Raw genomic sequence first — 25,161 nt, 5'->3', positions numbered from 1 at the left:
TTCCCTCTTACATCATACATTTTACCTGAATCCTAATCAATTAGTTTTCAACCATTTATCATGTCACACCCTTCAATTAAAGCTAAAACCCTTCTTGCTCTTCAGACCCTTCAGAATAACCCGAAATTAAGTGTCCGACGCGCTGCAAAGATGTATGAGATTGATGAGCGCCGCCTACGTCGCCGCCAGCAAGGCATTCAATCACGACGCGATTGGATTCCAAAGTCACGGAAACTATCTGATCTGGAAGAGCAGATAATAGTCCAATTCATTCTTGATCTAGATTCGCGAGGATTTCCCTCACAATTACGTTTTGTGGAAGAAATGGCTAATTCTCTGCTTGCTGACCGCGATGCGTTACCTGTCGGCAAGCGCTGGGCTCATAACTTTGTAAAGCGACAACCAGAGCTCAAGACGCGTTTATTTCGGAAATATGACTACCAGAGAGCTAAATGCGAAGATCCATCGATTATTCGTAGCTGGTTTAGGCTCGTACAGAACGCAATCGCGAAGTATGGTGTCCGATCAGATGATATCTGGAACTTTGATGAGACTGGCTTTATGATGGGTGTTATCTCAAGCGGCATGGTCGTCACAGGTTCAGAAAGGCTTGGAAGACCAAAATTAGTGCAGCCTGGGAATCGTGAATGGATTACAGTCATTCAAGCGATTAATGCGGAAGGCTGGGCGATCGAGCCGTTTATCATTGGCGCGGGCCAATATCACCTTGCCAACTGGCATGAAGAACCTACCCTCCCAAACGGCTGGGTTATTGCAACGAGCCAAAATGGCTGGACAAATAATGAACTGGGCCTTGAGTGGCTTAAGAACTTCAACCGATGCACAACTGACCGATCAGTTGGTTCTTATCGTCTTCTGATCCTCGATGGTCATGAAAGTCACCACTCCGTCGCTTTTGAGAAATATTGCCAGGAGAATAATATCATCACGCTCTGTATTCCGGCTCATGCGTCTCATCTACTTCAGCCTCTTGATATCGGGTGCTTTGGGCCACTAAAGAAGGCATATGGTCGAGAAATAGAGCATCTGATCAGATGCTCTATAACCTATATTTCGAAGACTGAGTTCTTTCCCGCCTTCCACGCCGCCTTCCAAGCCACTATAACCGAAAAAAATATCAAAGGGGGTTTTAGAGGAGCTGGGCTTGCTCCTTTTAACCCGGAAAGCGTGATCTCAAAGCTTGATATGAATCTGCGGACTCCAACGCCTTCCGAGGAGGTTGCTGAACCCTTAACCCCATGGGTTTCAAAGACCCCAAAGACAGTTCTTGAGGTCCAATCTCAATCTGCCTACTTACAGAAACGAATCAGAAGACATCATAGCAGCTCTCCAGAGTCACTTATTCAAGCTGTGAAGTGTTTTGAGAAGGGAACAAGCACAGTCATGCATAAGCTAGCCTTAGTAGAGGCTAGGATGAATGACCTTGAACAAGCAAATGAGATACTTAGTCGACGCCGAAGGGCAAAAAGAACTCGATTACAGAAAGGAGGGGTGATGACTGCAGGGGAATCAAGGCAAGTAGTTGATCAGATGGATGTAGATGCGCAGGTAGTGGCCGAATCGTCGAGAAGTAGTATCAGCAGGCAGATCTTCGCGACAGCATCTTTGACGAAGTCAACGTCGATCTCACCCGGCAATGCGAAAATGTCCAGGACAGGCAATATAAAGGAAGGAGGAGAGTATCGCGAGTAGTTTTAATTAATTAGATAGCTTGTGTTGTTTTTATTTTAATTTTTACCTTAAGGGTATACAAGAAGTGGCCCACTTACTTGGATGGCCCACTTGCTTATCATACACGTTATGCGGCAAGGCCGGGCATAATGCAAGGACCTGTCAGGTAGTAATTGAGATCTCTGGGGAAGAGTATAGTGAGTAGTTTTATCTAATTAGATAGTTTGTAGTGGTTTTAAATTGATTACTAGTTAAAGGGTTCAGAAAAGTGCGGCGCATACTTGTCAAACACGTTAGTTATAGTATTATTCTACACTACCTAATAACCACCGCCGGGCCTGCTAAATCCTATATCTTAAACTATGAATAACTCCTAGCTATACAAGTAAAATACATTTTAATAGTTAGTTTTTTAAATACTATAGGTATATTGTTATCCTTAACCGTCTTAAGCCCTCTCTTAGATACCAATCCTCTGTTTATCATTAACAAGCTCCGTACCTTGGCTCCCCATCTTTATCCGCATAACCATGGCCTTACCCGCATCCCTTTCCGGATCTCGCTCAGCCAAGAATCGGCTATGAGTAACGATCACAATCCAACCGACCATCGACTGTAGCATTATCATGCACCACCTGACAACTGCCTCCTGACCCGCCTCGTCGAGACTGTCAAACACCTCATCGATGAGCAGGTAATGTGCCCGATGCGCGCTCTCTGCCCAATCCAGATGTAGCAGTGCGAAGAAGAGTGCTAGGTCGAGACGCTTGCGCTCGCCACCCGATCGCTTCCCATAGGCGAGCGAGTGGTGGATAGCAAGGCTCTGATCGAGAACAGGCACAGGCGAACCAGATTCATGTTCCATGGCGCCAATTGATTCATAGTCGAACAATGAACTCAGCATTCCCGTTGCGATGGCGTTTGTGTGGCGTGTGTCGTCGTACAGCGCCGTAAGGATCTGTGCAAGTAACCTATTGAGATCTGATATTGACTTTTCGAGGACATATTCGCGGAAGTTGGCCGTTGATCCCCCCCTGGATTTGGCTGAGGAACTAGTGCGCTTATTACGTTTTGTTAAAGCAGAGGACCAGAAGGCAAAAACCTCGCGATCAGCTGCAAGCTCTTTAAGTTTGAGAGCCAGGTTATCGTATTTCTGACTAGTCGAGTGTAGAGATGACTGCTCGGCTTCGATAAGGCATGTATAGGTAGTTGCTTCGTGCCGCTTGAGCATCACCTCTTCTTGCTGCTGCTTGTGTTTAGCCTCTTGCCGTTGTTTAAATATGAGCTCTTCCTGTTGCCTAAACATGGCCTGCTGCTGCTTGAACATAACATCTGCGCATGTGTTTTGAGCCTGCTCGACCGCCATAAGCTGCTTGTCGACCACCAGAAGGGCCTGGCTAGTGGCAAGCTGGTTTCGATGAATAATATCCGTTACCTCGAGATGGAGGCTTTGCAGCCGCAACTTGCTGTCTTTAATGTCCTCACAGAGACGGTCAATGGCCACTCTTCGTTGTTGATGTTTGGTGTCGATTGCTTGATAGTTGCTTATCAAGAATTCCAATATGCCCATCGCACCCCTGATAACCACTGTTCTCATGGCATATAAGAGCCTTTGGTGTATGGCGGGACGATCTGCTGGCACGGCCTCCAATTGTTGACCGAGTTTCTGTTGCAGTCCGGCGAGCCATGACATGAAATCGGCATTCCCCATTCCCCGTATTTGGGTATATTCCTTTTCTAGGCGTTGTCGGCTTTTCTCCTCCATGCTGATCTGATCTGTCAATGCCGAGACCTCTGCGCGGGAACGCATTGTAAGCTCGGCGAAGTGTGCCGTTTCCATTGCATTCTGAACTCCCTGGCTTGAGGCCGACATCTTCTGTTCATACTCTGCGGAGTCTATAGCAAGCTCAGGGTCTCCGTGTCCAAACCGCCCATCACTTCGTAATCTAGCGGCTGCATGGTCCTGTATCGCCAACTCAAGAGATGCCGCAGCGTTATACGCCTCCATTTCACATGTTCTTCGTTTCCGGTCCAAAACTTCGATACGTTTTTCAGTATGTTCCATTGTGTGGGCCATGTCCTGCATATTCTTATTTACCGCGTTCGCGTTTTCATCAACGTCCTTAAGGAGAAATCTCGATACCTTCCCATAGGTATCTAGTATTGACATTCCAAGAGCTGCCTCTGTCAATTTACGCTTCTCCGCTGCCTTTGAGCTCAAGAAGCTCGCAGCGCTCTCGTGGCTCAATACGACTGTCTTGATGTATGTTTCGTAGTTGATACCAAGCAACTCGACGATAGCCTCCTGTGTCGTGCCTTTGTCTGGGTGATCATACTGCAGCTGGGCCTCGCCATGTAAAAGGACTATAACACGGTTACCGTTTTTCTTGTGCTTGCGATGACGCGAGATCGCGTAACCGTTGGCGAACTCCAGCGTGACGCAGCAATTCTTACCTATAATATCGTTGACAACATCGTCGGCCGCCATGCCACTGCGAATGCACTGCCCAAACTGGCACCAAACCATGGCCTCAATCAGCATGCTCTTGCCAGAGCCATTCTCGCCAACCAGGAAGGTTAGTCCACGCGCAAGATCATACCGGAAGTCAATGGTGATGGTGTTCTGCACGCTCAGGAAATTGGTGATCGTAAGAGTGGATGGCACTGCGGCGAAGGTATGATCAGAGGCACCTTTCAGATCGGTAGCGCTTCTCGTGCTGATAGCCTGAGTTGACCTGTCGAGAAAGTCCTCATAGTTCAGCTGGACGTCTTCTTCATCCTGATCTACCAGCCCGCGGGAAACTTGAATCATTCGCTGGCCAACTCGGATTAACTCTTCTTGTCGCAAGGAGAGAGAGTTATCCAATTCTAGTGATGTAACATACTCCCGAGCCTCCGCCGCAAAATCGAGTCTATTGGCTCGAGGTTGGTAGTCAAGGGCAGAGCTGAAGACCCTATCGCCTGTTATGTCGTCGATTTTCATGGGCTCCTCTAAGGGCTGGACGGATGCATCGCTCGCTGGGACCGATGATCCCAAAGCCGCGCGGCCAGAATGCGATTTAAAGCCCATAGGGTTCCAGTCCCGTACACTCCGCGCCCCAAGTGAGAGGAGCTTGTCACGAGCCATAACATACTTGAGATGGCTCAAATCACCTAGAAGCATTACGTGCTTGTCCTTCACGGCTTCTTCGTTAGCCTGGTCGTTGAGGACTTCATGTAAATCTGCAGTTGTATAGCCAATGACATATGGGTTAATAAGCGTTTCGTGCTCGAGCGTTTCTGGATTGAATAACAGAATGCCACGCTTCTCGTCGTAAAGGTCGCTCCAGTTCAGTTGCAATGGTGAGCCCAGGTACGTGATGCTTCCCCGAAGATCCATCTTGTTGGTATTTGGTTGCTTCTGAGTGATGGTCTGGTGGCTGTGGAAATGTCCCGTAAAGGTACGGGCCAGTGAGGCAAACTGATCCGGACTCGTCAATCCATTGTATGTGATAGATTTCGCCGCCGATAGGTTTTTGAAGTCAGCACCGACCACGTACCGCTGTGTGATGGCCTTGTTGATCGCAAGATGGGCAAAGGCAACGGTTTTGCTCGCCTCTATAGGACTCAGAGAAGCCACAGCATCTGTCAACTCACTCTGCTCTTCACGAAATGGCAAAACTATAACACGTCGGCCATCCCACTCGTGTTGGGCAATATCTTTATGAATAGAGACGTAGGGGGCTAGGCGATTAATGTTGAAGGCGTCGAGGGCTGTGGTTTGGTAGTCACGACGGTAGGCAAGGTCATGGTTCCCAAGTAAGATATGGACTTGGGGTATGATATCACTGAGCAAGCCAATGAAGCGATAACATGTAGACAAAACATGCGTTGGCTGCATGGTGCGGCTCATTAGCAGATCGCCGCATACTACTACCCTCCTGACCTGATGTCGCTCCGCCTCAGCAACAATCCACTTCGCTGTCTGCCAGACTCGATTCAAGTCATGATGCTTAAAATGAAGGTCACTAAAGAGCAACCACCTGACAGTCCTGGTTGGCAAGCCTTGCATTGCTTTAAGGGAGGATTGAAATGATGTTAAAACAAAGTTCACTTTGTAGAAGGGGTTGGTATGTTAACGTCATAGATTACTAAATACTGCGTTCTTTGTTAGCGGCTGAAGTTTTTATGCTTGTGGCTTGCAATTCTTCCTCTCCCTTTGAGTGCCACAGCCCTTCAGGAGGTCACTGTTAAATTGGTGGCTGGGAATTGTTGGATACGCGAGTAGGGTTGATGCCCAATTAAAATGGGGTTTATTTTCACACTTGAGCATCGATCTAGTCCCCAGGAGCTTCTGTCTCTGTTCTGTCCTTTTAGGTGTTTTCCCCGCTACCCGGTATTGATATATCCGGGGACCCACAAAATAAATGTTTCTTTTATCGAGGCGCTATCACTTATCCAACAATTCCCAGCCGCCAATCTAACAGTAACGGGCCCCCGTTACCGACTAACGTATTTCCCCACCACCCTGTCACAGCGTAAGACCAGACCAGGTTACCCTAGACCGATAGGCCAAGTGGATCTCAGTCACGTGGCGATACGTTATCGCAGAAGATCTTGACCGACCGCCAGATAGCTCCCGAACGTAGCTCCTCGAGCTACGTCTTGTCAATAGAGCCTGACCTGCCGGCAGTGCCTATCCGTAGCAATAGAACCTATCCGCCTAAAGCGTTCCCTGTTCACCTGTATTCCCGAGCCTGACCCGTGACACACCCCTTACACCCCTAGACCCCGCACACTTTCCTCACCAAAATTCAGCTTTTTTAAAAAGGTTTAAAAATATAAGATAAAATCTCAAATTTTAGCTTTTTCTTATTTAAGCTAGTTAAGAATTAAATTATATAAATATAACTTTTTTTTATTTATATTATTAAAATATAACCTTTTATTATAGATATATATAATAGCCTTAAGATAAAAGTTGAAAAATTAAATATAATAGGCTTTTTTTAATTATTATAAAATAGGTTTAATTTTTATAGTATTTTAATTAATTTATTTTGGCTTTATATATTATAAGGAGTATTAAAATACTTTAATAATTATTTTAATTTAATTTAACGTATATGATAAGCGAGTGAGCTAGACAAGCGAGTGAGCCACTATACTGTATAGTATAAAAACAGCCTACCCTATAGAGTTCTAACTCGTAAATAAAATATCTAAAAATCTTAAAAGAATATTTTTATACTTAGTATAGTTAATTACAATAATTGATATTTTTAAAAGATTTTTATCTATTTTATTTTCTATATAAAACCTTAAAATACAGTGTATTTCACAGTGTAAATAGACTTTGCTATATAACTTTATAAAGAAAATAGTTATAGTTTTTATAAAAGTAATATATAAAGATTTAGTAGTTAAATATATTATATTATATTCTTTAGCTATTTCAGAGTTAAATTGACCTTTTAAGAAAAGTTTAAAAAAGGGCTTTTAAGGTGAGAAATGTAGTGACTCACTCGCTTGTCTGGCCCACTCGCTTATCATACACGTTAATATTTAATTCTTAAATTATATATAAATTTTAAAGTTTTAAAATAAAAATAAAAATATTTATAAAAATACTTATAACTTTAAGTTTAACGTGTTTGATAAGTGAGTGGGTCATCCAAGTGAGTGAGTCACTGCACTGTATAGTATTAAAAAACCTACCCTATAGTATCTTTTTATTCTAAATAAAATAGATAAAAATTTAAAGAAAATATTTTTAAGAATAGTATAATTAACCTTATTATAAAATATTTCTTTAAGATTTTTTGCTATTTTATTTTATATAGTAAAGCTTAATTATACAGTATAAAATACAGTATAAATAGCTTTTAAGGTTTATAGCTATATAGAATTTTTCTAAAAATCTTAAAAAATGTATATAATATATTTTAAGACTTATATATATGCTACTAAAACTACAGCCAATTTAGGCTTAGTTTGAATTTTTAAAGAATTTTTTAAACCCCGGATTTAAGGTGGAAATAAGATTGACTCACTCACTTGGATGACCCACTCACTTATCAAACACGTTACCGATTGACTGAACAAGTCGCTTGGAGTTGGCATTGTGGCAGATGCTCTATACTGTGAGTCGACTATATGGTATGCCACTTGACATTTGAAAAGGGGGAGCTGTATCAAGAGATTGACCAAAATTTGCGATGAGCTTGAGGAAAAGGTGGAAGGGAAATGATCCGACAGGGGGTGTTGGTAGGTAGTAAGGTGAGGGTACCGGTACCTTGCTCTGGAAGGGAATTGCGCACCAAAAAAAGTCCCTCTACTTTCCGTGTTCATCTTGGCGTCTATCTACATTTCGCCTACATATCCGACGGTAAGATAGATAGATAGATGACCCACATGGCCCCCTGGTAGATAGATAGATGTAGATCTACATCTATCTACATCTACATTTCGTCTATATTGGTAGATAGATTCCCCACCCTGATTGCAACCGCTGCAACCGACAGAAAATATCTAAACTTGTGCCTACTGTTGGAAAATCCGGGGATCCCCCTTCCCTTCAGGATTCAGACTAACAGTCTGAAAGTCCTAGATTTAAAGTTTAAAGTCCTAGACGAAATCATTTAGAGATATAAACCTGAGAAGAACTCTCATCTCACTAATGAATAACCAAGTTTCATAAAATACATTTTCACCCAGCACTACTGCGCAATATAAACAACACGTCATGGGAGATAATCCGGATGGTTCGGGCGGGGGATATTATTGCCCTCAGCAGAAGAGGGTCAGGATAATAAAGGTATTAGAGATAGAGAATTAAAACGGTAATATAGAATGGCAGGAGGAATGTGAGACTAGTGAGGGAGCTCTAGGATAAAACCGAGCTCAGAAGCAAACTGCCCCTAAGTCATCCAGGGGTACAGTAGAGGCAGTCTAGAGCTTGAGCAGGACTTCAATAAGAAAGTCGAAGCAATGAAGGCCGAATTTGAGCTTAAGTTCACCAAGCTTAGAGATCACATGACTGAGGAAGCGACCAGGGCCACGGCCCAGATGGCACAAGAATTATCGCAAATCCGAGACCAGCTCACCCAGGTTTGCGGCGAGCTGGAGCAGACTTAACTATAGCTAGGCATGCTGAGCAAGACTGAGACACCACGGTCGTCAGTTCAATCGTATACAGACGCAGCCAGGATAACGTCCACTAGCATGTCCAGTCACTCTTCGTCTGCGGCCCGATCGGCAACTCCAGCACCGGTGTTCTGCACAGTCAACACATCTAGTGTTCCTAAAGACCTCATTGTATTGTTTATATTGCGCGGTAGTGCTTGGTGAAAATATATTTTTGTAAAACTTTATTGAGCTGAGAATTATTCACGGGTTAATATCTCTAGATGATTGTATCTAGGACTTTGAATTTTTAATCTAAGACTTTCAGACTAACAGTCTGAATCCTGAAGGAGAGGGGGACTCCCGGATCTTCCAACAGCTATAAGATCGCTGACAAGCATCCGGGATGAATGGATGGCTACGTGCTTTCTAAACAACGTCTACTGCTGTTACCTATCAGCACATTGTTCCCATGGTTTAGAACCGTTATACAATGGAATTTTTAATGTCATCAAAGGTGCGTATCGGAAAGAACTCCAAATGCTGGCTAGTTTGACCGATTCTGTGCCGGTTGACAAAGTCAACTTTATTCGGGCATATCCGAAAGCCAGGGAGGCGGCCATGAGGAAGGAGATTATCTTATCCGGCTGGAGATATACTGGAAATTCGCCTCTCAGCCGTCAAAAAGCTTTAACACATCCGGAAATTCAACCGGACAAAGAAAAACTGCAGGAACAGTTCCAGACACCAAGCCCTCCTCCACTGCACTCAGATGATACCCCGAAAACGAGCCGGCAAGTGAGGGATATGGCCAAACACCGAAGCCGACCGACCAGGTGGAAGCACAGTAAGATCAAAAAGGGCTTAGAAGCTTCAGAGATGAAGGTGGACGTTCAGAATGAGCGAATTGCTGGCCTCGAAAAGCAGGTGGCCCAGGTGCGGCGAGGTAGTAAAAGGAAGGCGATACCGAACCGGAACCGACGATTTATGACTCTAGCAGAAGCTCTAGCGACTGGGGAAGCTCTTCCTGATTCAACAGAGGCAGAAATAGAGTTGGGTGTAGACGAGGAGGTCGAGTCGGTGATTGGCGTGGGTGTCGGATCAGAGGACGAAAGTGATGACTTTATGGTCGTAACAAAGCACTGGCAGCGCACACGGAGCGATTGAGAGGCTAAAACAAACCACGCAGACAGTAAAATTTGAAGAATTTTCTAGAAACTTTCTCCAAAACCTAATTTAATAATTGAGAATGGGGCCTATTTTTGTAGATATTAAAATTTGGATGTTGTATGGGAGGAGCGAAATTTTGTTTATGCATTAGGTGGTCTTGGATGGTAGTAAGGTGGGAGCACCGGTACCTTGCTTTAGAAGGGAATTGCGTAATAAAAAAAGTCCCTCTCCTTTCCGTCTTCATCTTGGCGTCTATCTACATTTCGTCTACATCGGTAGATAGATTCCCCACCATGATTCTGTATCGTGGTGAAGTGGCCGAGTTGTGTGAAGAACATGATCTGGATTCCGCAATTCAAGGGTCCGAAGGAGTTTCGTGGGTCCCTTTCTAGATTCAAAGAGAGCTTGTGATCATCCCCGGGGTGTGTCGTAGGACGCGACACATCAAGCGAGAGAGCGTACCTGTGCTCGTCATGGGCAGCAAATCAGGACGCGCACCCCAGGCTCGACCCAGAGCCCAAGGGATTTCAAAAGCTCTGGATTCCGTATTTACCGCGCTGAACGAGAGGCTGTATTGTTTACCTGGCAACGGCAGAGTTGCGTAGGCCCCGAGAAACACCAGAACTGGGAAGAACGTGGCCTGCTCTGGGGATTCAAATCTAGTTGAGATCAGTTGATGTGCTCGATTGGCGGCCAAGATTGTTCTCGCGTACTCTATCACAAGTTTCTTTCTTGTGGAGATGATTCTCAGACTACAGGCTTCAACCCCATGCTGTCGGTGTCATTTTGAAGACCAAGCACGGATGGTTTAGTTTAGAGTTGTTAAGGCGAAGAGCTTCATACCCCGCACGGACGAAAACTGTGTACGTCGTCAAACTACTGCTGGTAACTGGTACAGTAGATGTAGCTGGACTGCTCATGGGTCAAGTCTTTGGGGACCGTGTGTGAGCCTCATGGTTGATATGCTTCTTCGGGTTTCGAGCGGATCGACATCGCTTCAAGTTATAGTTTCCTTAACAATTTTGCATAGTGGAGGCCGCATGCATTGCACAACGTCCTCCCTCCATCAGGTCCGCGTCGCCATTCAGGGGTGTCGATTCGGTCGCAGCTATGGCATCCGCCAGGTGGAACCGCACGCTGCCAACGTTCACGTGAGCTTTGTCTTGTTTTCCTCGCGTGACGGGCCTTACCCTTTGTCGCTTCTTGACCTCCGTCATACCATACTGGGGCTTCATTGCATCTCTGTGACTAGGCACGTCGTGCTCCTCTTCGTTGGGGCCCTTCAACTTGGCTCCTTCACAAGTTCGCTCGTTCTGAATTGATGTTTGCACCAAGTCTCTCACTTGTTCCAGAGAACGCTTAATGATGTCAATGTTGCTGAGCATGTCGCTAACTTCCTGTTCCGTCGGCAGTCTTTCGGGGATGAGGTGAGCTCCGTGCTGCTCACCAGCAGTTCGGCTGTACGCTTCGACAAAGTTAAAAAGCATGCGGGATGAGGACCCAATCTAATGATAGTCAGCATTAACGACCGTGCATACTCGCTTAGTTCGACTTACTCGGCTCAAGGAATCTTGATAGCTCCAGTTCTCAAAGTATATCCTGACCGTAGCATCATATAGAGCTCGGGTAGCATAATCGGCTTCTTCAGCGTGAGGAGGTGCCCTTGGATCACAAAGACCTGGGACATGAGTAGGAACCGCGTGCCTGGGATAGCTCATACAAGCGGGCAGAGGCATCTGGCGAGGAGATAGTTGACCGGGTTGGTAGGCAGCTGGAGCCGGAGGCGGAAGTGGCGGAGGAGAATGCGCATACACTCCGTTGAGGGAATGATGAAGCTCAGGAGGCTTCTGCTGTTCAGGACGGCGGTGTTGAGTAAGGATCTCTGGCTTAGCTGAGAACCTCTGGCGGCGGTCAGAAACAGGAGACGGTAGCGGCCGGTTGGTGAAAGGAGGCCCAGGGGTATGCGAGAAGGCGGGAAGAGCATCCTGTCGGGGAGGAAAAGGTGAAACCGTGTGCCGTGGCTGCAGAGAGAAGTGCTTCTCAGCCTCGGGGAACGATCTAGAAGCGGGACCGAAAGGCGATGGAAGACTGAGCCCCAGCTGAATGCTAGACGGAGGTCTAGGAGGATAATGGCCTGGTTTGGTTCCCTGAATGGCCTCAGGGACCGGAGGAAGCGATTGGCGGTTCGAAGGTTCATGATCGTCGGCCGGCTTCCGGAATTCCACAAAAGAAATCATGTCGAGGGAGCTGGCACTAGATGAAAAATGGGGATAATTTGAGGAGAAAGATGGCTGAAATATGACGTCTCGAGACGATCCCTTTAAGATAGGACGAGTGCTGTTGGTGACGCTAGTGCGAGTGGTACGGTTCGGGTAGTTGGTGGGGTTGTCCAGAGTCAGCAGAATGGCGGCTGTACGAACAAGGTGTTTTTAACATGGAAGGGACAGACATATACATGAGAGGAGGCAGTGTTGGAAGACTTGATGGTTCCCCCTGAACTTCAGGATTAAGGTTCAAGATTAAAATTAAAGTTTGATGTCCTAAAACTCAAATCGTAGGATCTAGGACTCAAGGACTCAAGTCCTAGAAAGAATCAGTCGAAGATATAAGGCCTCAAAGGTCCTTCCGACTGCAAGGAGAGAATAATAACACTTAATTATCAACTGCATCAGCATCCATGCGTGATCCAACAACATAATCAGTCGGTCATTAACCGTTCATCATTCCAGAGGCTGAACGCCACATATCGAATGTCGCCAGGTCAGAGCTTTCAGCGGCATAAGTGTGATCATACTTACGCAGCAGGACACTGTACTTGCAGCACTCAGCCAGACCTGACACGTGAATTATCACTGATATGCAACTTGAATAGTAAATAATTGGTTAATGCAACAAGACACTGCCTATGTCCTAGACTGGTTTTGTCGATTGACTGATGGCTACGCACGAATTTATGACGGTGTGATGAGCTTGGTGTGAGTCTAATCTTGGCAGATGCAAATGCCACGTCGATGTCAGTTATGTATTGTACATAATGAGGCGTGCGATCGTTATAGCAGTGATACTGCAGTCGGACCAAGTATAAAGAGATTCCTGGGACTTAGAGCGGGGAAACAGCTCAACCAAGAATATATACGCATTCCATAAGACACATTAGCAAATCAGGGCTCGTGACATCGACAAGCAGGCCACGACGAGGGACTTGGGTTTATTAGAGAAGGACTGGTATCATCCGCTTCCGCTCAATCTTCCCCCGGTCATATGCTATCTACTTGCAACTCACGCGAAACTCGATACCATTTTATTCGGGTTAACACGGCCCTAATAAGGCCATACCAACTTCAAAACAACATTTAGTAACTTCATCACCTTGGCAGTTATAGATTTAATCTACTCCCGCAATGACGCTCTCCACGTCAACCCTCAGGGCGGCCAATCTCACCTCTCCGAGGAAGGCTCTGACTGGCTCTGGGCTATTATGGCCTGCTTCAGCCTCGCCTTCGTTCGTCGACCCTGTGAATCCTTGCGCCGCAAAGTTTCTCGCTAACCACACGACCTACAGCTCGTCTACTATGCCCTTAGCTTCCGGCTGCCTTGGCTGTCCAATTGGGCACTAGTCTTCCTGAGCAGCAGCGCTGCCCTCAAATCAAACAAATCAAATCCGGGGTCATATTTCAGAAATTTGATAGTCCGCGATGCTGGATTTGTTGACCGCTTGTTTGATTGGATTTGATTCATTGGCAGTGCTGCTGAACACTAGCATCCGCCATCTCGAGATCGGCTTTGACTTGCGCAGCCCATCGCACTCGCTCTTCCACAATGCTGCTATCTGGAACAACGGCGTAAATCTCGAGCATATGATGCCTTGCTCTTGTACCGAAGACTGATTGTTGTATCGGCTCTTGTCAAGAATGTCACGTGTGATATGAGAAGATCAAGCCACCTCCAAGTGCATCAGAACAGTGTCTGGCAAGAACTTTTATCGTTTTCGTTGTTAGTTTCTTGACATTTAGGGTGAAGACCCGACCATATGATGGCCAAGTAACTAATTTTTCATTGTTTTGGAGCATCTTGGCAACTGTGGTTTCCTGGGTAGCCTCCATGACGCATTTCCCCGCTCCTGCGATATTCTTAATCCAGAAGCGCCCCTCTTCTTTGTTCTTTCCGTGCCAGTTGGCGATTATTCCAAAAACCACTCCTTGGCCTGGCATTTGCATAATCGCTGGCTGGAGCTGAAGGCAAATTGGAAGCATTTGAGTGGAGAGCAGCCCTTCGTAATGTTGAGTGTATGAAGTCAGGGCAGCTTCCAAATTACTCGATTCATATATAATAGTAGAAGAAAGAATCTGAGCCGAATCGAGTTAGCAAGGGACCCTATTTACACAGTTGAATGACTCACTTTGTCAATTGGATAAACCTTGATAGTGAGCTCGACAATAATGCCGAGTGATCCACCCCCGCCTCTGATGCCAACAAGCAACTCTCCATCAGCAGTCTGGATCTCTCCGCGAGCCTTGACGATCTTAGCACCAGTGATCTGATCAACTCCCAGGCCGTAATGTGACGTCAATGGTCCATAGCCACCAAGAGTACTCCATCCAGTGTATCCTACAGAGGCGATAGTCCCCCTTGATTATTTAATTAGCATTGGCAAGAGAGGCAGCTTGTTAGCAGTCTAGGTACTCACACCGGCGTAGTTAATCCCTCTTCGCCTAAAACTTTGGCCACCTGGCCAGTCAGGATACCTCCTCCAACCTTTGCGCTCTGTTTATCTTTAGAGATGGCAACCCCATTAATATCTCGCATATCGATCACAAGTGTTTTATTGACAAGCGTGCGGGCTGCGCAATCATGCCCCCCCGATCGTACACTGAACTTGACATTATTCCTAATGCAGAATTGAAGCACTGCGGCAACTTCATCTGCATTTTGCGGTTTAACGATACCGAGAGTTTTAACTGGCTTCTCAATGAAGCATTGTTCAACTTGTTTGTAGTCAGATGAGTCGGGTTGGTAAAACTTGGCTTGTGTATGAGCTAAGTGAGCCTTCAGCTTAGCAAACAAATTCGATGTTTCAACAGCCATTGTGAAGAGACTTTGAGTTAAATGTTTCTTAAAAACCCAAGGTGAGAGACGTTAGTCGTACGTTCCGGCAGCAATTTATCTAGTTTGAAATTATGCTATTAGGTAGTCACTGGAGCGCCTTAATTCGCCGCATTCGCGCTATACATAGTTTGTGCTGTAAAGCACATTTGTGGATACGTGACGAAAGTATCCTTGGATAGAGGTGAGTTTACGGTCGTCGCGAAGCCAATAGCTATCTCGGTGGCCTGAGGCACAGCAGCCAGCTACCAACCAAACATGGAGTGGATAGTTGGAAGGATCGTTTGTTCGGCTATGCATTTGTAAGCCTTGTGTCTTGCCGATAGCAGCTAAAGCATTAGCGTTAGGCGCATAGCAAAATTGCGTCACTCGAGGACACGGAAATCCTGATTTCAGTTCTTGGCATTTGTTTTGGGCTTGAGCTGCACCCTGCAACAGGAACTGGGTTTGGATTCAAAATCAAGAATTCTATTTAATATTACTCTTATAATTGTCATGCAGATATTTAAGTAGTGGTGGTATTATTCAAAATGACTGGACGATTAATCTCACGAGGCCAGTGGCTGCGCTAAGTTATTTCCCTGCTGCTCCAAGAGTGTCCCACCTTGGTCAGGAAGATGGAACAAACCCCAGTCTAACCCTCTTACCGCCTTGCCCAGACTAGGTACCAATACTCTGATAGGTTGGCTAAGCGGGGTTGGCTTCTGTTAGATTGGCGGCTGGGAATTGTCAGATACGCGAGTAGGGTTAATATCCAATTAAAATAGGGTTAATTTTCACACTTGAGGATCAATCTAGTCCCCAGGAGCTTCTGTCTCTGTTCTTCTTTTTCTGTTCTTCTTCTCTTACGTGTTTTCCCCGCTACCCGGTATTGATATATCCGGGGACCCACAAAATACATGTTTCTTTTATCGAGGCACTATCACTAACCCAACAGGAATGGGCTCCACTTCTCTTATTGCAATATTATTCTTGTATCCAAAGAGGGGTTTCACCCCTCTTTGGCAGACTGATCAAAGAATCAAGTCGACGATCAATAACATCACAACATTCTGGTCCACACTTGGATACACTCACTCCATTGTATTCGTGCGTATCTAACCGCTTCTGGTTCTTCCCAAGCTTTAAAGCGCGGCGCATCTAGCAAGAAAAGGGCATGGTCTGGTGAAGGTAGGACTTAGCCCAGCTAGCCAAGCATATGAACCCCACCCTATCCAAGGCAGCTCATTCATTGGCCGGTACATATAGCCCTCCAAACGATCGTTCATCTACTTCCTAAATTAAGTATAATAGGCCGCTGTGTGAATATCACGGCCTCACTAAAACATTGACATGAGATCTATTCCAAGTTTCCATACTACCAGATCAGCGTCACTTCATTTCAGTTACTGGAAAACCGGTGAAGATGCTGCGTCATTCTCCTCCCGCCAAGGATAGTTCAACGGCTGCTTGAGCTAGGCTGTGCATAGCCACTGAGTTCAGAAATGAAGCTTAAAGAGCTTGCGATTTCCCCTACATTTTGACATAGTCTCTCCAGAGCCATTTCTTCTACACCAAACCTTTACAACAATCTTATCATGCTTCGACTCACTGCAATAAGCTTTCTCCTTCTTATACCACTAAGCCTAGCAATCGTGCTACCACGCAACGACAATGTCGATGGCCTGGACTGGAAGCCGTGCGACCTGCCCTTCCCCAAGTCGCGCCAAGAGCAGATCAAAGAAGCCATCGACTGCGCGACAATCAAAGTTCCCCTCGACTACACGAATCCAAAGTCCGGCGGAGAGATTGATCTCCAGCTGATCAAGGTTAATGCAACCAGGCAGCCTGCTAGGGCTAGTGTTATCTTTAACCCCGGTGGTCCTGGGTCTTCTGGTATTGAAGAGGTCGCAGTTCTTGGTCCTATGTATCGAGAGTAAGTTGCTTAAGCACTTTATTGTGCTACATAATTCTAATGTCTGTAGTATTCTAGGTGGCAGCTTCAACGTTATTGGCTTTGATGCACGGTAGGTTCTAGTCGTCTTCAGCAAGCAACAGTAAGCTCATAAAGATCCAGAGGCACAGGACGTACGATCCCCTTCTCCTGCGCAGTCAGAAACAAGACCGCCGACTCAGACTCGGGCAGCCTGTCCCGGCGCAACCCCTATTCACAATTACCTAACCCTCAGGTTGATGCCTACAATATTCTCAAACATCAGACTTGGCACGGTGCCAAAGAGTACTTTAAGGGTTGCTATGAGAACCATAAAGACACCGGCCGCTTTTATGGAACCACCTTTGTTGCTAAAGATCTGCTCGCCATCGTCGATGCCTTAAAAGAGGATGGTCTCCTACGATTCTGGGGCCGCTCGTATAGCACCATTCTCGGACAGACCTTTGCAGCCATGTTCCCTGAACGCATTGGTCATTTGCTCCTGGATTCTGTCGTCGAGCCTGATGGATACTACCGCGGTAATTGGGCTAGTGCTACACGCGATACGGAATCTGCACTGTTCCACTTTTTCGAGCAGTGTATTGACGCTGATGTAGAAGTTTGCCCGCTGGCTAACTTCACCGGCACTAAAACCACGGCCGAGAGCCTGATGAGCCAACTTTCCGATGTTCTTCAGAAGCTTAAGGATGATCCTATCATGGTGCCAAAAGAGCTCCAGGCCCCGCGGGTCTTCTGGTTTAGCCCTGGAAAGTGGGATCTATCACTCTTCATTAAAAGTGTGATCCAAGCCAATTTGTATAGCCCCGCCAAGTTCTTACGTCTCAGCTCGATACTTGGCCCGGTACTTGTTGGGAACTTTAGCAGCCTGATTGGACCTGAAGCTATCGAAATCCAAGCTCAAGCCGCCAAAGAGGCACCAGAGAAGCAGAAAGAGGATGGATTACCATGGAACCTAGGTGTCGACGCTTTCCACGCAATCGCATGTTCCGATTCCAAGTATAGAGCAGAGAAACCCGAAGATATGTACTCACTGCTTCAGGCTCAGGTGGCACAGGGCTCTTTCGCGGATTCTATCAGCGGCAAGTTCTGGCCTTGTGCGCAGTGGCCTTTCACCGCGGCCGAAACATACGGTGGCAGCTTTGACCAAATTAATACTAAGAACCCCATTCTTCTTGTGAATGGCAAATGGGATCCTGTCACGCCTCTGAGTGGTGCTTGGGACGTATCTTCGCGCTTCGGTGAAAGCAGACTTCTGGTCCACGAGGGTGCCGGCGTAAGTTGAAACTCCCTCCCTTCCTGCTCTCAAACTAACACCATATAGCATGGGTTCCAGAATGGAGTATCCAAGTGCACGAACGAAGTTGTGCAGAGGTATTTTGAAAAGGATGAGCTTCCGAAGCTCGGCATGGTTTGCAAAGCCGATAGGAATGCTTTTGAACAGGCCGTTGGCGATGCCAATGCAAAGGTCTTTCGGGCAATGCATGGTGGAGAATGAGATTCCTATAAAAGGTTTGAAGCAGTCGGAAATATAACTATATTTTAATATATTAGGACGTTCAGTATCTTCGCTTGATGTGGTTATAGTAAGTTGGCTGGCTAGGCGGTAAAATAATGATATCCTAGCAGGTTACGATATCGACGATTTATGTGGAGTTGTTGAACAGGCAATAGGTGTTACGTGCAAGCTGGGGTACTTTAAGATTACATCCAAAAAGGTAAAACCTTGAAGGGGCAGAATAAAAACAGAACACGACATGAATGTACCAATCTGGATCAATGGACTGAATACACGCAATGTCTGACAGGAGTCTCACCTCTAGTAAAATTGTAACAAGACAATAGGGCATATGATGCCAGGATATATACCTAATATTGGAATTTGTTTTACTTAGGAAGATGCTAGAAGAGAATATGAAACGCTATTACTTAAAGAGCAGCAAGCCCTGCCTCATTTGCGCATAGATACTATAGAGATTATTTCTTTAGATCCATTATTATAGTCTATTCTCCATCGGTCCTCTTATCCTTCATACTTGCCGGCACGTCAGGTCCCTTAATAAATCCTCGAGTAAGAATACTTAAAGAGCGCAGAGGTCAATCAGCAGTACTTCCAGAGCTTGAACAGATTCATGATCGTTGGCTGAGTAAAGCACATTTACAGCTCAATGACCTTGAGAAGGATGTCGAAGATTAGATGATTCTGTGAGTTCCTTTTCAATTAGGTCGTAACGTATATGATAAGCGAGTGCACCAACCAAGCGAGTGCACCAAAAATCTCCCAATCTCTCCTCTTCACATCTAATTAACTACTCCTCAACCATTAAATATGCCACAATCAAATAATGAAGCTAACATGCTTCTCGCTCTTCGAGCCCTTCAAAATGACCCGAAACTGGGTCTCCGACCCGCCGCAAGGTTGTACCAGGTGGATTATTATGCCCTTCGTCGCCGACAGAAAGGCATCCAGTCTCGACGCGATACCATTCCTAACTCACGCAGATTATCTGATCTAGAAGAGCAGATCATTGTTCAGTTCATTCTTGACCTGGATTCACGAGGATTTCCCCCGCGACTGCGTGGTGTTGAAGAAATGGCCAACCGACTGCTCGCCGACCGCGACGCGTCACCTGTTGGCAAGCGCTGGGCTTCCAACTTCGTCAGGCGACAACTAGACCTCAAGGCGCGTTCTTTTCGTAAATAAGATTATCAGAGGGCCAAATGCGAAGATCCAACTATTATCCGCGATTGGTTTAGGCTCGTGGAGAATACAATCGCGAAATATGGTATCAGCCTCGCTGATATCTATAACTTTGACGAGACCGGCTTTATGATGGGCGTTATTGCAAGCGGAATGGTTATCACAGGCGTAGAAAAACGTGGAAAGGTGAATTCAGTGCAGCCTGGAAACCGAGAGTGGGTTACAGTGATTCAGGCGATCAATGCGGAAGGCTGGGCCATCGCGCCGTTTATCGTCGTTGCGGGCCAATATCACCTCGCCAGCTGGTACCAAGAAAGCAATCTCCCCGGGGATTGGGCTATTGCGACAACTCAAAATGGCTGGACCGATAATGAGACTGGTCTTGAGTGGCTCAAGCACTTTGATCAATGCACAAAAACCCGATCAACTGGTCGCTATCGTCTTCTAATCCTCGATGGACACGAAAGTCACCACTCGGTTGACTTTGAAAAATATTGCGAAGAGAACCACATCATTACGCTATGTATGCCGCCTCATTCATCTCATCTACTTCAACCTCTTGATGTCGGGTGCTTTGGGCCGCTCAAAAGGGCATATGGTCGAGAAATAGAGCATCTGATTAGGTGCTCTCTAACCCATGTTCCAAAGACGGACTTCTTTCCGGCATTTTATGCCGCCCACCAAGCCGCTATAACTGAAAGTAATATCGGGGGGGGGGCTTAGAGGGTCCGGGCTTGTTCCTTTAGACCCGGAAAGTGTTATATCGAAGCTTGATGTGCAGCTACGAACTCCAACGCCAATCGAGGAGGAGGCTAGCCTTCCCGACCTTTGGGTGCCCAAGACGGCAAAGACTGTCCTCGAGGCCACTTCTCAGTCTGAATACCTTGAAAGACGAATCAGAAGGCACCAGTACAGCTCTCCAGCATCTATTGTTAACGCGCTCAAGTCATCTTCTAAGGGAACGAAGGCGATAATGCATCAGATAGCATTATTAGAGTGTGAGAATCAGATCCTTCGACAGGCAAATGAGACTCTTAGCAAAAGGCGCAGAGCAAAAAAAAAAAGCCGCCTACGTAATGGAGGAAAGATGACTGTAGGTGAGGGTATGGATGTAATTGATCAGAAAGACGTTGATACGCAGATGGTGGCCGAATTATCGAGAAGTGGTGGTAGGGGAAGGACAGAGCTGGCGAGAGAAAGGCGCTGTAGAACCTGTGGAAAGACTGGACATAATACAAGAACAAGTCAGATAGCTGTACGAATATCTGAAGAAGAGTATAGAGATTAGTTTCAATTACTTAGATGCTTTGCTGTGATTTTAAGCTCTATTCTGTCTTGATAGTGGGAATTTCTGGTGCACTCGCTTGGTTGGTGCACTCGCTTATTATATACGTTAGATGTAATGTTGAGAAATGTTTATCCCGCACGCTTATCATGTACGTTACTCTATAAGTTATATATATACGTATATTGAAGCTGTAGATATGAGTTTATTGGTTACCTTCTCACGATCAACGATAGTCTACCTCTTGCAAGACCATAGATCGCGCTTTGAAGAGCAGCCTTTTTTTTTTTTCATATTTTATATTATTATATATGCTTAATGTCGTGGACTAATTGCTCTTAAAACCATCTGATAGTCCCGAATAAAATCAAATTCCTTCTAAGACCATACGATTACGATAATAAGATTTTCATGCTGTACCCTTACTATAAATCGCTCGCCTTATGTCCGTCATGATACGTGATAGCCATCTCTTCTCTTTTTCAGTATAACCTCAATCTTTCCTTCCAACTCAAGGATTCGATTTCTTGCCATATCCAATATTTGTCCTCTGCTTAGAACCTGGCCAAGATTGGCTGCGATATCCCTGTCAGCAAGGCTCCGTGCCTGTGCCGCTGGCAGAACTTCGAGGAGCCTTTCAAACTGCGCCTTGAGTCGGGCACGGTAATGTTTCTCGACAAAGTTATGGCTTTTTCGGGCGTGTTCTTGATTGCTGGGAGCTGCGCTACAACGTTTTCGGTTCTTTGATTTGCGCGATGCTGATCGAAGTTGACGTTGAAGTTGAACGTCGGGAACATGAAGTGAAATATTCTTGCTAAGGGGTTGTTGATTCGATGGGTTGCTCGCCTCCTCAGGACGAGTCAAAGGCCCATTCGGCTCTCTCCTCGGAGGCTCTGTGTCAGCCTCGTGGCAGATATAGTGAAGGTTCATCTCAAGACTTGGTTGGCAGGCCACAGAGCAATGGGCTTGCAATAAATCAGAAAGTCCGGATGACCCGAATGTGTTGATAAAATTATAAGAAGCCACATACTTATGGACACAAGCCAAATATACAAAGTGCCGTAATCTCTACATAAAGTGGTATCAACTTGAGCGTATCGTCGGGTGACAACAACTAACAAAACAAGTTGACCAATAAAAAACGCGCGAGATCCATGTGGCGTTATCCCTGGCGAATTGCAAGGGTGGCGTCCAGTAAAACTGCTCGGAGGGAGGTCCGATAGCTAGTCAATTTGAAAAAGCACGTCATGATCACGACGAACACCCCAGCTTCCTTGTATTTTGCGCTTGAAAGAAGATACTGTATAGTGAAGAGAGAGGTCAAGAAAGGGTTTCTGGAATATGTTGAAGTCGCACTCTCCCACTCGCAAACCTGTCTTGTAGACAGACTATAGACTGCTGTTAGTCAACTCCTGATGGCGGGTGATTTCACAAGTTGAAAAGAATAACCACGCAAAGAGGCTGAACAAGAGACTAAACTAGAAAATTAGCATATCTCGATCCCCTTGGAACCGCCTGCAGACAATGTTTCCGATAGTAGTCGGCCTGCCTCTACTGCCTCATGATACCCAGCGAACATGACCCGATCATTTTCAGCAGAGCCTGTTGAGCCCAAGCCAAAGGGTGTGTTATGCTTTTCCTTCATTGACTGTTAGTATTGCTTCATTTGTCCCGCGTCGTCGAGTGTCATCTTTGCTTGTGATCGTGATGGCCCACCATCAAGTACATCTTGCGAACGAAAACGCCTCACCTGCACTCGAGGAACTATTTGCAAGTTCTAGGTACTTGACAAACAATTCCTGGATGGATGCTAAGCTACTGACCTGGCCCGTGAGTACGCTCTACATAATCACCCACCATGCGGGGACCTATTCCTCTATACAACTCTCAAAGGCTGTAAGGAATGTATATATAATTCGGTTCTTAACGTATACGCATAAAGAAGCCGGGTAAGGAATGGGAATTGCACAGGGAAGGAGGAACATACCGATGACAGAATTACAGCAAAAACATGTTGCAAAGGAATCTGTCGGTTGCGTGATGTTATGTGTGTCTTTGCATGCCACACCAACCAAGATTCTTTGCACCAGAATAGGGAATAGTCAAACAACCCTGAATTACGGCTGCCAGCAGTCAATGACTCATCATAACACTGGCACTTTAAAGTTTTAGCTGAGGAACAGTCCAGACCCGTTATCAGAACATGCTGACTTCTGTCCTAAACTTTAATTCCACTCCTCTCGCTAATCTGTCAAGTACAATTCTGTAGCGATTATTGCCGTCTGCCATATGATATGACAACTCGTACCACACATGAATTGGACACAATGAAACTACCGATCAATAACACTGTTGCGTAATGATGATATCAGATGCAGAAATTAACCAGTTGCCTCGTAAGTATATACACCACAGTTCTCCTTGCACTTCGTCTTAATCTGAGCAGCAAACTCATTTAGCTGTACCTACCACATAACGGTTGCAAACTGAAGTGACCTACATCATCTTCTCAATCACTCCTGCTACATTCCAAAATGGTAGGAACTGGTGTTGCACATAAAGTTATTTCCATTCTTCTCCGTCTTGGCGAGCTTGCCTCCGCTATAATCGTCCTAGGAATTCTCTCGCGCTTCTGTTACCTTATCAGCATCGCGGAGGTGTATGCCGATGGACGGATCATCTATGGCATCGTTGTTGCGTGCCTTGGTATCATCTACTCCTTCATTTTCTGTCCGCCATTTAAGAATATGTTCTTGGGATTTCCCTTTGACTTTGTAATGTTTGTGATGTGGCTCGTGGCATACTGCCTGCTTCAGACTGTATGGCTCCCCTCTTCCATTTTCATATCACCGCATAACTAAGACCATATACTAATCATGCGCAATGTTCGTTTTATTTTATAGAGAACTGGTGGTCACGCTTGCTCTGTAGGTTGGTATTACGACTATTGGGGCTACTATTGGGGTCGTTTCTGGCGAGTCGGGCCCATTGGGACAGTTACCATCAACGGGGCGGGTTGCGGGTCGTGGAAGACGGTCCTGGCCTTTTCATTTATCGCATGGTTCCTCCATCTTCTGAGTGGGATCCTTGTGGGTCATTTCCATGAATTCGTTCCTGTTTTTAAACACTCGGAAAACCTAACGCAACAATCTCTAGGGGGTATACGTCTTCCGTACTTATATTAGGATCGATGAGACAAAGCGCGAAATCAGGCGTCAGGCTGAAAAACTTACCAAGTAAGTACTCTTGAAACGTGGTGGCATTTGGACGGTAGACTAATGGTTCCTGCACTAAAGGGGTGATTCTCGAGCGCACGGCTACAACCAGAGAGCTGAAGAGGAGAATGGCGCGACGAACAATGTCTAGATTATGATGCCTACTACTTCGGTCTAGCCTGGGTGAGAGCGCGCGGATGAATTCGCCCACAAGAAGAGCAACAACCTGCAACATCCAAGTTTGTTTTGTGTTTGGCGGATAATACCATAACCAGATCATAGTCAAAACTTTGAAAAGAGTAGAGAGTACAGCAGGTTGAATCAATAGCGTAGTATACTGAGGTGGCTCCGACATAGGAAGATCATAAGCTCGAGAGCCATCGTGACAACATATATGATTCTTTTTAATCTCTGATTAATCAAGTAAAACATACAGCAACATGACATTGACTACCAGGTAACTCCTACCGCCACCACAACGGGTGCTGAGTGCCCTACGCCACTGACAATGATTTGCTCCGGCTCGTATGTACCCGGAATTGTTGAGTTTGTCGCACCATTCCAATAGGACCTCGAGAAGCAGTCTACGCGTTTGGATAGTGTCTTCGTACCTGTGCGTACCAAGCTGCGTGCCAACACCGCGCAGCCTACGCAGGCGGGCCAGTCTGAGTCCACCGTGACATTGCCCATGGTTGCGATGTTTGTAGCCGTTGCTAACAATGTAGTTCCGCTCAGTATCACTGTATTTGAGGTCAAAGATTGCGAAGTTGGACCCATATATATACAGCGCATGGGGTTGGTAAACAATCATTGGTCCTGAGTTATTGGAGTGTGTGTTGCAACCGAAGAAGGTCGGACGCTTGTTGAGACCGAGATTAATATACGTATTCTGACCAGGGATTTTCGGGGATTTGCTATTCTGTGTTGAGGCGCCCTCCTTGGAACCCTGATACGTTGCAAC

At 45.9% G+C, this 25,161-nt stretch overlaps 6 protein-coding genes across 6 annotated transcripts; 2 read left to right on the top strand and 4 right to left on the bottom strand.

Annotated features, from left to right (window-relative positions):
- Positions 1–2,152: 2,152 nt before the first annotated feature.
- Positions 2,153–5,572, bottom strand: FOXG_22438 (uncharacterized protein; the record flags this gene model as incomplete). Its single annotated transcript, XM_018402846.1, has 1 exon — positions 2,153–5,572. The coding sequence occupies one exon, from the start codon at positions 5,570–5,572 to the stop codon at positions 2,153–2,155; it is 3,420 nt and encodes a 1,139-aa protein (XP_018257020.1).
- Positions 5,573–10,979: 5,407 nt separating this feature from the next.
- Positions 10,980–12,203, bottom strand: FOXG_16373 (uncharacterized protein; the record flags this gene model as incomplete). The annotated part of the gene is made up of 2 exons (XM_018396406.1): positions 10,980–11,471; positions 11,523–12,203. 2 exons carry the CDS (start codon positions 12,201–12,203, stop codon positions 10,980–10,982), a joined length of 1,173 nt encoding a protein of 390 aa, XP_018257019.1.
- Positions 12,204–13,700: 1,497 nt separating this feature from the next.
- On the bottom strand, positions 13,701–15,051 carry FOXG_16372 (uncharacterized protein; the record flags this gene model as incomplete). Its single annotated transcript, XM_018396405.1, has 4 exons — positions 13,701–13,849; positions 13,910–14,312; positions 14,366–14,594; positions 14,654–15,051. 4 exons carry the CDS (start codon positions 15,049–15,051, stop codon positions 13,701–13,703), a joined length of 1,179 nt encoding a protein of 392 aa, XP_018257018.1.
- Positions 15,052–16,523: 1,472 nt separating this feature from the next.
- On the top strand, positions 16,524–18,497 carry FOXG_16371 (uncharacterized protein; the record flags this gene model as incomplete). Its single annotated transcript, XM_018396404.1, has 4 exons — positions 16,524–16,984; positions 17,034–17,075; positions 17,126–18,275; positions 18,324–18,497. The coding sequence occupies exons 1-4, from the start codon at positions 16,647–16,649 to the stop codon at positions 18,495–18,497; spliced, it is 1,704 nt and encodes a 567-aa protein (XP_018257017.1). The 5' UTR covers positions 16,524–16,646.
- A 2,938-nt stretch (positions 18,498–21,435) lies between these two features.
- Positions 21,436–21,915, bottom strand: FOXG_22437 (uncharacterized protein; the record flags this gene model as incomplete). The annotated part of the gene is made up of 1 exon (XM_018402845.1): positions 21,436–21,915. One exon carries the CDS (start codon positions 21,913–21,915, stop codon positions 21,436–21,438), a length of 480 nt encoding a protein of 159 aa, XP_018257016.1.
- Positions 21,916–23,519: 1,604 nt separating this feature from the next.
- On the top strand, positions 23,520–24,351 carry FOXG_22436 (uncharacterized protein; the record flags this gene model as incomplete). Its single annotated transcript, XM_018402844.1, has 4 exons — positions 23,520–23,804; positions 23,889–24,074; positions 24,142–24,221; positions 24,282–24,351. The coding sequence occupies 4 exons, from the start codon at positions 23,520–23,522 to the stop codon at positions 24,349–24,351; spliced, it is 621 nt and encodes a 206-aa protein (XP_018257015.1).
- Positions 24,352–25,161: the final 810 nt, after the last annotated feature.

Source organism: Fusarium oxysporum, genomic scaffold (genome assembly GCF_000149955.1).
Source record: "Fusarium oxysporum f. sp. lycopersici 4287 supercont2.34 genomic scaffold, whole genome shotgun sequence".
In the NCBI taxonomy this organism is placed as follows: Eukaryota; Fungi; Ascomycota; class Sordariomycetes; order Hypocreales; family Nectriaceae; genus Fusarium; species Fusarium oxysporum.
This window is presented reverse-complemented; position numbering and strand designations above follow the sequence as displayed.